The 13,386-nt window shown below is 36.3% G+C and overlaps 1 protein-coding gene across 1 annotated transcript in view; it reads left to right on the forward strand.

Annotated features, from left to right (window-relative positions):
* Positions 1–10,077: 10,077 nt before the first annotated feature.
* Positions 10,078–13,386, forward strand: part of Mrtfa (myocardin related transcription factor A) — a 138,384-nt gene continuing 135,075 nt past the window's right edge. The window contains exons 1-2 of the mRNA XM_027927488.2: positions 10,078–10,111; positions 10,398–10,459. Coding sequence (XP_027783289.2) covers positions 10,093–10,111; positions 10,398–10,459 — 81 coding nt within the window. The 5' untranslated portion in view covers positions 10,078–10,092. The remainder of the gene's footprint in view (positions 10,112–10,397; positions 10,460–13,386) is intronic.

The raw sequence follows: 13,386 nt of genomic DNA on the forward strand, positions 1-13,386 counted from the left end.
TGTCTTCCTGTGCTTTTATATTATAAGCCCCATGAGATACATACCATGTTTTATTCTTTTTGTGTAGCATATATTGGCACATGGTAATAGGTATTTAAATATTTGTTTAATGAATGATAGTTTGTTAATTACTGCTATAAAGAAAAATGGATACTGTAGTTCATAAAGGAACAGACTTTACTTGCTGATCTGATAATATGTAAAGTGATAAAGGTCAGTGTAGGTCACAAAAAAATGGTTTGTTTTGGGGGTTGAATTTTTTAGAATTTAACTTTGATAATAGCTCCTCTGGGAAGCCTTTCCTGATTGATCATGGTTGGATTCATTCTCCCCTTATTCTGTGATGCCATGTGCTTGCTTCATTCATGATAACATAATGCCTATTTGATTCCTTAGTGCCCAGGTTGGCACCTGGCACATGGCAGTTGTGCTCAAAAATATTTGTTCATTAAGGAATAGTTATTAGAATTGAGGTATATCTTAAAAAACAACTTTTATTTTGGTAGATTATGAAGTTCATCAGTCCCAAGAATCACTTTATTTGTCTGTTACAAGTTTACCAGATCATTGGTAAAATTAATTTTAAATCTTAACTATGGAAGAATTAAACACACATAAAAATAAAGAGAATAATGTAATGAACCACTACCCAGGACATATCATCCAACTTCAGCAATTTTCAATACATAGCTAATCTCATTTAACTTTATTCCTCTCTTCCTCTTCACTATTTTAAAACAAATCCCAGACATTATACCACTTCATCCATAAATACTTTGGAAAACATAATCAATTTAAAATCTAGTTAACTTTTGGAAAAACTTGATACAAAAATTCCATTTGTCTCCTCAAATCTAAGTATACATTGCCAGCTGGTGAATTTCCATGTGCTAAGTTACTCCCAAGGCTTGACTCACTATTTGAAAGCATATAGTCTGTTGTAATTGCTTAAATAGCAGCAGTTTGCTAGAATATGTTGTTTGTTAAGTATATTTTTATTGGGTGGAGAGAGGGTACCAATAAGTAAAAATTTGTGAGCCAAAGGTAAGTTTTTCCCTTTAGATATGTATAAAGACAAATGATACTTTTGGCACTATTTGTGATAGACCTTTAAGATTTGTCTGAAAAATTACAATGAAATGGTTTGTGGATTAATTGGGTAAAATTCCTGTAGTTCTTTGTAGGTGAATTCTTGAGAATCACAATTAGCAAGGGCGGGGGCAAAGAAAAGCAACTCCTAAGTCTGGGGAGGTAGAGAGTTTAGAACTTGGACCAGAGGAAAAGTCACATGGCATTGGTGGTGGTTATGGTTCGTTTTATTCTGGAAGTTAAAGTTATAACCTAGATTTGTAAAAGTCTAGACTATAAATGAAACTTCCTTTAAGAAGGGAAGTAAAGGTACTATTTTCTTTCAGCAGATATTTTTAAGGATTAAGTATTATTTTACAAAATTTACAGATTAGCCCTGAGTGAATTGTTAGGGTTAGAACAGTGCTTCATTGTGTGATTCTAGGTTTTTTGTTTGTTTGTTTGTTGTTTTTCTGTGTGAAGAAATGAAGGGGGACAGAAATGATCATAATCACCTTTAATTTTTTTTTTTTTTTAAAAGGAGAACAAGACTCTGGTTCTATTTTTTTTTTTTTTTTTGGATATGGAGAATTGAACTCAGGAACTTCACCATTGAGCTACATCCCCAGCCCTTTTTATTTTTTATTGAGACAGGGATTCGCTAAGTTGCTGAGGCTGGCTTTGAACTTGTGATCCTTCTGCCTCAGCTTCCTGAGTCCTGGAAGTACAGGCACGCATTACCATGCCTGATTCTAAGAGACCACTGAAGCTTTGCTTTCTCCTTATCTTGAGTTAATACACGAGTCTTCTGCTCATAAGATTGATAGGAGACAGTGGTTGTGGTGATCTCAAGTCCTGACAGTTTATTTTGAAAATCCACTTTTATTCCCTCTTCTCTGCTTCGGTAACTCTTAGTTAATTCCTCTGTTACCTTACTTAGCACACAGTGCCTCCACTAGGAATTTTGTCATATTAATTGTGTACCCCTAGCATCTAGCAGATGGCCACTTGGAAAATATTTGTTGACACATGATAATCCTTTTCCAACATTGAGATTTTGTGATTTTGTGATTTCTCCAGTGGTCTTGACCTGGAATGTAGTAATAGTGGTACTCTTGTGTGGTTTCCTCTTTGTATTGTTCCTCTTCCTAGACCTAACTCTGTTTGTTCTCAGGCTCTTGATCATTCTCTTCTTGGGTGACATTCCAGGGAACAGAGGAGAGAAAAATTCGTGTTTAGAACAGACGAGTATGTCAGACCAAAGTTGATCATTGTGAGGATCACTAGAATGCTCCAGTTACTATCTAGTAGAATATAATGTTGGTATCAGATGCCAGGAGCTTATTTGGTTGTATTATTCTTCCTCATTACTGAGATTTGACCACCTGCCTTATGACTATGGGGAATGGATTGGATTTAAGTCTTTTTTTTTTTTTTTTTTCTTTTTCTAATGGTACTGGGGATTGAATCCAGGGGTGCTGTTACTATTGAGCCATATCCTGACCCTTTTTTCCTTCTGTTTTTGATACTGGGATTTGAACCCTAAGGTGTTTTACCACTGAACCACAACCCCATCCCTTTTTATTTTTTATTTTTATTTTGAGATAAGTTCTAATTTGCTAATTTGCTGAGGCTGGCCTTGAATTTGTGACCCTCCTGTCTCAGCTTCTTAAATTGCTAAGATTACAGTCTCAGCTTCTTAAGTTGTTAAGATTACAGGCATATACCACTGTGCCTGGCTCCCCAGCCCTTTTAATTTTTGGCTGGCCTGGAACTTGGGGACTTTCTGTATTAGTCTCCTGAGTAGCTGGGATCACAGGTGTGTACCACTGTACACGGAGTGTTTTTAAGTCTTGAGCTTCCAGCTTTAATGGATAGGATCAATCATTTGGAATTAATCAGTATCAAATTATGTGATGAGTATTTCTTTTGTTATATATCATAGTTACTGAAACTAATTTGTTATAAACTATAATATGGCCAGTTTAAATCTATGGTTTATCATTTTTTAAAAGCTAGTAAAGTGGGCCTGGTAGCATAGCTCAGTGGTAGAGTGCCTGCCCAGCATGTATCCAGCATGGGGTCTATCCTCAATACTGCAAAAAAACTAAACATAAGATTTAAGTGTTAAAAAAATATATCATTGACTTGACCTTATTTCTGTATACCTGTTGGGAAAGTTGGAAAGCCCATTGGATCCAACTCAACATACATGAAACCAAAAGTAAATAAAGTCAGTAACAGTAGTCCCCTTTATCAGTAAGGAATACGTGTCAAGACTTCTAGTAGTTGCCTGAAATTGTAGCTAGTTACTGAACTTTATATGCACTATTTTTTCCTGTGCATACTATAATAAATTTGATTTGCAAGTTAGGCACAGTAAGAGATTAACTAATAATAACTAATAAAAAATAGAACAATTAGAATAATATAATAAAATTATGAACATTGTTGGGTTACTTGAATACAAGCATTGTGATACCACTGGTAGGTGATCTGATGACTGAAATGAGTAACGGGCGGGTAGTGTATAAGTGGATATCCTGGGATGATTCATGTTCCAGGAAGAACAGAGCAGGATGGCTTGGGATTTTATCACATTACTCAGAACAACATATAATTTAAAATTTATGACTTATTTCTGGAGTTTTCTCCACTTAATATTTTCAGACTGTGAGTGATAGCAGGTAACTGAAACCTCAGAAAGTGAGACTCTGAGGAGACTACAGTGTTCATTTTTTTTTTCTTCTTCTTCTTCTTTTTTTTTTTTTTTTTTTTTGTGCTATCAGTAGCTTTCACTATCTTATTGGAAAGTGTCTTTGCTCTTTTGAGTTGCTCTGGTATGTGTTCAAAGCCAGCCTTAGCAACTTAGCGAGGCCCTAAGCAACTCAGTGAGACCCTGTCTCTAATAAAATATAAAAAAAGGGCTGGGGATGTGGATCAGGAGTTAAGCACCCCTGAGTTCAATCTCTGGTAATTAACTAACAAACAAACAAACAACCCCCCCCCCCCAAATTGGATTGTTTATCTTTCTCTGTACCCTATATCCTATCTGTCAGGAAGAAAAACTGCACCTTCTTTCAAACTATTCCCAGATTAACCACTTCTCACTGTCTCTGTTGCTACCACTCTGTCTAATCCACTGTCTTCTCTTGCCTGGGCCATTATAGCACTTCCTAACCAATCTCCTACCTTCTACCCTTTTCTTTATTCTCAACATGGCAGCTTCAATCACTCCTTTTATATCTAAGTCAGATCAAGTCCCTCTCTGTTCAAAAATCCACATTAGAGGCTCCCATTCTACTTGACTAAAAGTCTTATGTTTCTTAGTCTTCTGTTAACTTCTTTGACCTCAGCAAGTACATCCTCCTTACTCACTCTGCTGCAGCCTTTCTAGCTTTCTTTGCTGTTCCTTGAAAATAACAGTTCTGCTTCTGCCTTATGACTTTTGTATTGGCTGTTACTCCTGTCTAGAATGGTTTTCTCCCAGATACCTACATGGTAAATCTCTCATCTCTGGTCACTCTGCATCAGTATCACTTTCTCAATGAGTTGTACCCTGATCATCTTATTTAAAATGATAGCTTCTTTGTCCCCAACACTTCTGATTCCCTTTATTCTGACTTACTTTTTATTTTTTCCAAAAAGTTTATTTTATTTTAAGTTTCACATAGTTTATTAAGAGGAAAGCAAAGTGTTGATAAGGAGAAGAAATTGTACATTGCCAATGGAAATGTGAAATGGTGCAACTGCTGTGGAAAACAGTTTTATGGTTCTTCAAAAAGTTAAAACGGAATTACAGAATTACCATATGATCCTGCAATTTTACAGGAAGGTATATAAACCCAAAATAATTGAAAGCAGAGACTGATAACTTCTACAGGTGTTCACAGTGTTCACATGTTGTTACTCACAGTAACCAAGAGATGGAAGCACCCCAGATATCCATGAGACAAACGAATGGATAAACAAAATGGGTATATATGTGATAGAATATTATTCAGCCTTGAAAAAGAATGAAGCTGTGATACATGCTACAACACGCATGAACCTTGTAATATTTGAGTGAAATAAGCCAGACACAAAAGGATAAATATGGTACCATTTCACTTACATGAAGTATTTAGGATAGGCAGATTCTTAGAGATAGATAGTAGAAGACATGTTACAAGGGGCTAAAGAGGGTGAGGACATGAATGTGGCACACTGAAGGAAGCCTGTTCTGCAGCTCTCAGACTCCACTGCTGTCAGACAGCAACCAGTCAAGTCATTCTGTTCCCTCTCCTGCAGCCAGGCTTGTCAGCATAGGAAATTGATGATAGCAAGAAAGTTAAATTACAAGAAACTCGAAAGTTGTTTCTGGGAAGGCACAGTGGGTAACTAGGAAGGAAAGAGACATACTTTTCAGTATATACTTTATGGTACTGTCTGATTTTTTTGAAAAAAAGTTATGTATTACCTGTTTTAAAACTAAAATACTTTATTATGGGGAAAATAAAGGAAAATTAAAATGCTTATTTTATTCTGCTTAAAAAACAGAACTTGCTGGGGCATGGTGGTGCATGCCTGTAGTCCCAGTGACTTGGGAGGCTGAGGTAGGAGGACTGCAAATTCAACGATAGCCTCACATACTTAGCAGAACCCTCGGCAGCTTAGTGAGATCCTGTCTTCAAATAAAAAATAAGAAGGGTTAGTGGTAAATTGCCTCTGGGTTCAGTCCCTAGTATAAAACAAAAATAAAAGCAAAAACAGGACTCTGTATTTATAAGACCAAATACAAAGGTGTTTAAGTCTGTTAAGGTATACAGAATTCCCCTCTTTCTTAGAATACCAGTCGACAAATTGCTCCTTCCCTTGTGATTGCAATAGAGGTTTTGCTGTTTGCTGTGATTTTCTTTTCACATATAACCACTTTAATATAACTTTACATATAACCACTTAACATATAACCACTTAACATATAACCACTTTACATATAACCACTTAACAGGTTAGGAAAATTACATGAAATAATAGATGTTCAAACACCTGAATTGTGAGTGGGTTTTACTTTGTAGTTTCTTTATTTTTTGGGGGGGCAGTACTAAGGATTAAACTCAAAGGGGTTTTACTATTGTTCTATTTCCTTTTTAATTTTTTTTTGAGACACGAGGGTTCCCTATGACCTCAAACTTGCCATCCTTCTGCCTCAGCCTCCTGAGTTGCTGGGGTTACATATGTGTGCCATTGTGCCTGACTCCCTTTGAAGTTTCTTAAAGCAGGAGCTGTATCTGTATGTGTGGCATTAACAGCCATTCCTCAGTATCAGTATCTGAGGGATTAGTGTCCCCGTCAGTACCAAAATCTGCGGTTGCTCCAGACCTTTATGTAAAATGGCACAGTATTTGCCAATTCTGGATATCTCCCACCTCTTAATAATCTGGTTCCACACACTTCCTCCTGTATATCTTGTCATCTCTAGATTTCTCACAATACCAGAAGCAATGTAAATGCGTCTAATACTGTGTCATTTAGGGAATAATAAGAAGAAAGCCTGTATATTAGTACAGACATGATTTTTAAAAAATTATTAACTTAAATATATATTTTTAGGATCTTGGGTTTTGAATCCTAAACCTGGTGCATGCTAAGCCCTTTTAGAATTTTTTTTTTCTTTTGCCTTCTGGGGATTGAATCCTGCTGAGCTACATCACCAGATCTTTTTATTTATTTCCTTTTATTTTGAGGCAGGGTCTCACTAAATGGCTGAGGCTGCCCTTGAACTTGAGATCCTCCTGCTTTAACTCCAAGTAGCTCAGATTACAGGTGTGTGCTACTGTACCTGGCTAGAATATTTTTTTTATTTTTTAGTAGTAGTTGGACACAATACCTTTATTTTATTTATTTATTTTTATGTGGTGCTGAGGATAGAATCCAGGGCCGCACACGTTCAAGGTGAGCGCTCTACTGCTGAGCCACATCCCCAGCCCCGTAGCTAGAATATTTTTGATCAGTGGTTGAAACTGTAGTTGTGGAATTGTGGATATGGAGGGCTGACTAATCTGTGTCTGAGTGTTTATACACAGTGAAATGAATGCCTTCCTTGGCTTGTTATGGGAGGCTGGAAGATGAAAGGCAAATCTGGAGCTTTTGTAGAATTTTAAATCATTCTTTTGAGTATAAGGTTTGAGATTTTCGTTTTTTATTTTGTAAAATATTGTGTACCTACTGAGCACATTAGGTTGAATGCTGCTGTTGGGTTGACAGCAGGCTACAAAGGTCTTCCTCCTTTTCTTCATAGTATCTATGGTATTGCTTCCATTTATTTCCCCTTGTCCCAATTTTTCTGTTAATCACATAACTAGCTAGTCCATGCCATGCTACCTCACACTACTCCAGTACTGGGTGTTGAACCCAGGAGATACACTGAGCTGTATCTCCAGCCCTTGTTTTTTTTTTTTTTTTTTTAACTTTAAAAGAAGTTCTCATTAAGTTGCCCAGGCTGGCCTCAAACTTGTGATGCTCCTGCCTCAGCCTCCTGCGTAGCTGGGATTATAGGTGTGTACCCAACTAAATGACTGAACTCTTAATAATCTGGTTCCCTAGATGAAAATGAAGTTTCTGTGGTTCTAGTTGTAAAAGTTTAGTTATTCCAGGTTTTATTGTCATTTACTTAAGCTGATAAAAGATTAAAAGAACTTTGCTTACATTAACTGTTCATATAAAAATAGAATTCATTTCAATATAAAGTGAGTTAGACTTGAATTCTAAAGGGGCTTAGTCAGTGGATGACTAAAATAGCCTTTATATAAGATGGTCTCATGTAGAAGTCAGTTTCAAAATACATTCCCTGACAACTTTGAACTAAAATTTAGGATCTCATCTTGAGATTAATGTAAGAAATCTGTCATTAGTTTGTGTCTTATTTTTGTTCACATATTTTTTAGAAGTAACATCACTATTTAGGAGCTGACTTTTTCCGTTATAGCTTCCAGTGAAAAACTGTTGCTTTAGTCTTCTCCCCTGAGTTTCTTTTCCTGAGAATAACAGATTGAGCTCATACCTTTGCACAAGATCTGGAGAGTATTTTAAGCTTGGCATGTTCAAACCTGGCAGACTTGATTAATATGTGGACAGACTAGCACGTTAGAACATTTTTTAGGTTCCAAGCCACAAATTGGATTCTAAATGAACATGAGCATATATAAAATTAATACCTAAGCCTTGAGTAGCATAGACATTCAAAATGACTCTTACCCTGAGTGGCTGACTTTCAGTGAGGCTATTGCTGGCCCTATGCTTTTCTTACTCTGCTTTAAGCAATGCCCGGAGCAGAGCAGGGAGAGATTTACTCTTTTGGCACTCTGCTACCCTCTGCTTTCTGCTGGGGAAAAGACTGCTATTTTACTTTTTAAATTCCTACCATATGGAAAGTTTCTGAAAATAAACTTTGAATTTGTTATTGAACTTCTAAATTTGTAACCTCCAGTATCTGTGACTAAAGCCAATGTAAATACCTGTTGATATTCTGCATACAAAGCTGTGGCCCTATTTTAGTGAGAAAGGCACAGTATCTGATTTATCTCTTAAATTAATTTATCCTCAGTTTATATCTCAGTTGTCATGGATGAAGATGAGTTTTGATTTTAAGCAAAAACTAGTCAGTTGGACTGGGGTTGTGGCTCAGTGGAAGAGTGCTTGCCAAGTGTGTGTGAGGCACTGAGTTCAGTTCTCAGCACCACATAAAATAAAGATTCATCGACAAATAAAAAATATTTAAAACAACAACAACAACAAAACTAGTCGATGGTTTTATCAACTATTTTAACTTTTTGTGCATGGATCGATATAATTATATAGCGGATGTATTTATAAAAATATAGAAGTACAAAAATATAGAAGTACATTATAGGTTTTTTACAAACTTAAATGTACTAAAGGAAAAACAATTCTGTTATTTATTTTGTAAATTTGGGTTATTTGGATCTTCAATCAACAAATACATGATAGGCACCTATTATATGCCAGGCACTGCTAGGTCTTGGGGGATACGGAGTTGTTTAAATGATGATTCCTATTCAGACAAGCAAGAGAAGAAAAAAAAAATGTGGGGACAATAAACTGTTTTACCTGCTGTTATAGAGAAATGGAGTGGACCATGGAGGAAAAGCAAGTAGATTAACTCTGGAGAAGTGGAGAAGGTTTTTAAAAAAATGTTTTGGTTGGGTATGAAAAAATAGTCAAAATTATTTACAATAATAACTATATTTTACTGTTTGCCTGTTGTATGCCAGGATTAGTTAATGTTACCCACCAGGGAAAAGGGAGGAAGAACATTCCAGGCAGTAGGAGAAACAATAGCACTATCAAGGATTCTGTGTCCTAGAAGGAAGTGTGATGTGCTAGTGGGGAGGTGGAGGGGAGACCAGTGGCCAGAACAAATTCTAGTGACTTGGGTGGGATCTGATTATGACTTCGAAAAAAGGACTTTACATGTGGATATACCACTGGATGTCTCTTTGGGTTTGTTTTAATAGCACAAAGAGGCTGTAACAGGGCATTCCATTTCTTGAACCATTTCTTGTCATTTAGCCTTATCTGCCCAGCTGACTTCTTACCTTCTAATGGGCAGATACCGAATCCTCTTTAGTGCCTGGGCAGGGACTCAATGCACAGGAGTGGATGCATGTGGAACACTTATAGATATAAACCACTGAGATATCAGAACTGTAAGGTTAAGATGGCGTATATTTATTTAAAAGGCATTTTTTTTTAGCACCAATAAAAGTCAGTTGTCATTTAGATGTGAAAGGAATTAATAAGAATACCTATCTCACTGGGTTGTATGGATTTAATTAATAAATTTAAGCACTTAGATTTACAAGTGTTTTTGTTTTTATTTGTTTTTGGTACCAGAGATTGGTACCAAAAGGGGACCACTAAGCTACAACCCCAGCACCTTTTTACTTTTTATTTTGCGACAGGTTCTCTCCAAGTTGCTGTGGTTGGCCTGAACTTTTGATACTCCTGCTTTAACCTCCTGAGATGCTTGGATTAATTACTGGTGTGTGCCACCATGCCCGGCTAATTTATGCAGTAAGAATAGTATATAAACATATAGTAAGAGGTCAATTAGTATTGCCTGTTGTGTGCCTACCTGTGTGGACTTTTTGCCAGAGACAGAGTTCAACTACTGTTGGGTATATAGATGATAGAAAGGAAATAAGAAAAAAGCCTTTAACCTTTGAAACCCAACATCCTTTTGGAATTGGAGGAACTGATTATATTACATGAATTGGAAGAACTGCTTATATTGCATGAACTTTTTATTTTTTATTTTATTTTTTTAGTGATTGAAAAGTATGGTTGGCGTGGAATTGTATTTCATCTGTCTGTGAGGATTGTGAGCAAGGTAGGTCCCAGGCTTATTTACTCTTCCCTGCTTCCCTTTCTTTTTCTTTTCTTTCTTTTTAATTTTTTTTTCAAGTTGTAGATGGACACAATACCTTTATTTTATTTATTTATTTATTTTTTATGCAGTGCTGAGGATCGAACCCAGTCCCTCACATATGCTAGGCAAGCGCTCTACCACTGAACCACAATCCTAGCTCCTTGCCTGCCTCCCTTTCTAATATGTTTTCTCAGTATTTTCAGTTATACTAACCCGCAGTAGATCAGATTTGAGTATTGTATAGGGAAACATTATCTTTTGCAGTCTCATTTACCATGGTCCAATGATAATCTGTCACCATGGTTTATGTAATGTTATGGACTGTATCTAATATCTTGTTAGAATGTATTGAATCCTGAGAAATAACCAATCGAAGTTTCATGGTTATGGAATTGAACTGCTAACGCATACACATACACCAACCTCTGATTTAAACCTTAAGGGCAGAAGTTCTTGTATTGGAGCCATTTTGTAAAACCAATTTGAGTTAATGGGTAGTGAGTGACAGGCTAGCTTATTCTGGTCACGTTAAAATTCAGTAGCGTGCGTGAATGGTAAACTAAGTGCAACAAAGGGCTTGACAATAGCCAGGTCCTCAGTGGCAACATTAAATTTTGTCAATGATGACAGGATCTGTTCATCTGTAACTGCTAGAGTTTGATTTGATACAGCATGCTTGTTTTCCTATCTTAATCTCTGAGACCCGAACAAAAATATAACACATATGATTTTGGCGCATATATTTTATCTTCTGTCAGATGCCCGCAAAAAGAGATGTAGATGGCAGCTTCACACAATCCTACGAACCTGTTTTCTATCTGAACATTTCTTGTCAAAGAAAGAGCTAGTACTAGTTCATGTAGTTCTTGTTTTCTGTCACTTTCTGTTACCTTAAGTATGTTGAGATCCCCTTACTCATTGATGTGGAAGACTCCGATCACTCAGGGTGAACTTGACAGCTGAAACAACTTCACAGTTCCCCAGCCAGGAATTCTGCTAACTTACACATGGGGTTCTTGGGTTCATCAGTCTTTGGACTTTTTTTGTTGTAAGTACACTGAGAATAGCATAAATTTTTGAGACTGGCTTTCTCTCACTCATAAATAGGAACCTTTGATATATTGTTACAGGGAAAAATAGTTGAGCCACTTATAGCAAAACCAGCATGATCTTGGAATTGAAACTGCTGCCTAAGAAGGGAGAAAGAAAGAGTATTAAAGTTTAACTTCTGAAAATGAATCTGATTTGAAAATGCTTATGAAAATGATCTGGGTGGTCAGTCAGGAAATCATCATCTTACCGTTCTGCTTTTTTTTTTTTAAATATTTAGTTGTAGTTGGACACAATACCTTATTTCACTTATTTATTTTTTTTATGTGGTGCTGAGGATAGAACCCAGGGTCTTGCACGTGTGAGGCAAGCATTCTACTGCTGTGCCACACAACCCCAGTCCCTGCTTTTTTTTTTTTTTTTAACATTTATTTTTTTAGTTGTAGGTGGACACCATATCTTTATTTTATTTTTATGTGGTGCTGAGGATAGAACCCAGTGCCTCACACTTTGTTAGGCAAGCGCTCTACCTCTGAGCCACAACCCCAGCCCCTGTTCTGCTTTTTTTATTGGGGTGATAATAATCAGAAACTATTTCATGGAATTACTAAAAAAATTAATGGAAAGGAGGGGCTGGGGTTGTGGCTCAGTGGTAGAGTGCTTGCCTAGCATGTGTGAGGCACTGGGTTCGATTCTTGGCACTCCATATAAAGAAAATAAAGGTATATTGACAACTAAAGGAAAAAATATATATGAGTTAATGGAAAGGAAAGAAAGAAATTAGCATTCACTGAATGCCAATTAAGGATTAGGCATGGTACTGTAAACTTTCCATATGTTTTTTATTGAAATATTTCAAGTTCATCGATCGATAACACAAATTTTCAGGTCAAAGTAGATATTATTATGAAAATCAGTCTTTTGAACTGTTTTGACCTTTATTGAGCTATTTAGAGGAAATGGAATTATATCTTGTTTCATGTCATTGTCTCTGTAAAACATTGTTTTATGGAGAAGAAAATATCTGCATGAGTTAAAGAGTTTTTTTGGTTGTTGTTGTTTTTGCTTTCATCTTCTGGGCTTGCTACTTATTTAGCCAAAGGCAGGGAGAAGACTAGCAGGTCTGAAATTAGAGACACCTGTGCTGTTTTGGGAAGTTGAGACTCTTGACCCAGGGTTTGCTAAAGTTGGTGCACAGGAGGTCAGAACAGGTTAATATTTTCATAGATTAACACAAATGTGAATTGGGGTTGTTTATGGGTGTAGTTTTACTTGATCTGTTTTTGTATCTGCAAATGGAGTAAATAAAGTACTGGTGTTTTGGGAAACTTCTGCAAAAGTCCCTGAACCAATGCAAATTAATCTTCTCCAAAATACCCCTAAATTCCCCATTTGTCTATTGCAACTGGCTGAGGGTATTGACTATTGTCATCATGTTTGTAAAGAAATTAGCACACAGTTTTTTAAAAACAATTGTAAATTTGATTTTCTTCTGTTAAATTTTCTCCTGAAAATTTTCTCTCATTGGAGGTACCATTTCAGTGTCCTTCAGTCCATAGGTACTAATTGTAGACTCAGAATAGTTAAGTTCTCTCCTGGATGATATGATATTAAGTTGAAATGTTCCTTCTCCTTATTCTATAGTTAGGGTTTCCAAATTTTCCCCCTACTATTAAAATGGTGAACTTTCATTGTGGTCAGAGCAAGTTGTATAGAGACACATTGCTTTCCTTTCTGGGGCTAAAATGGACACATTAATACTTTTTAATCTATGAAATTTCTCATTGTTTTTTCCTGTCTTTTGAATGAATTACTGTATTTTTCTTCTTGGCTACTTC

This window comes from Marmota flaviventris, chromosome 3 (genome assembly GCF_047511675.1).
Source record: "Marmota flaviventris isolate mMarFla1 chromosome 3, mMarFla1.hap1, whole genome shotgun sequence".
In the NCBI taxonomy this organism is placed as follows: domain Eukaryota; kingdom Metazoa; phylum Chordata; class Mammalia; order Rodentia; family Sciuridae; genus Marmota; species Marmota flaviventris.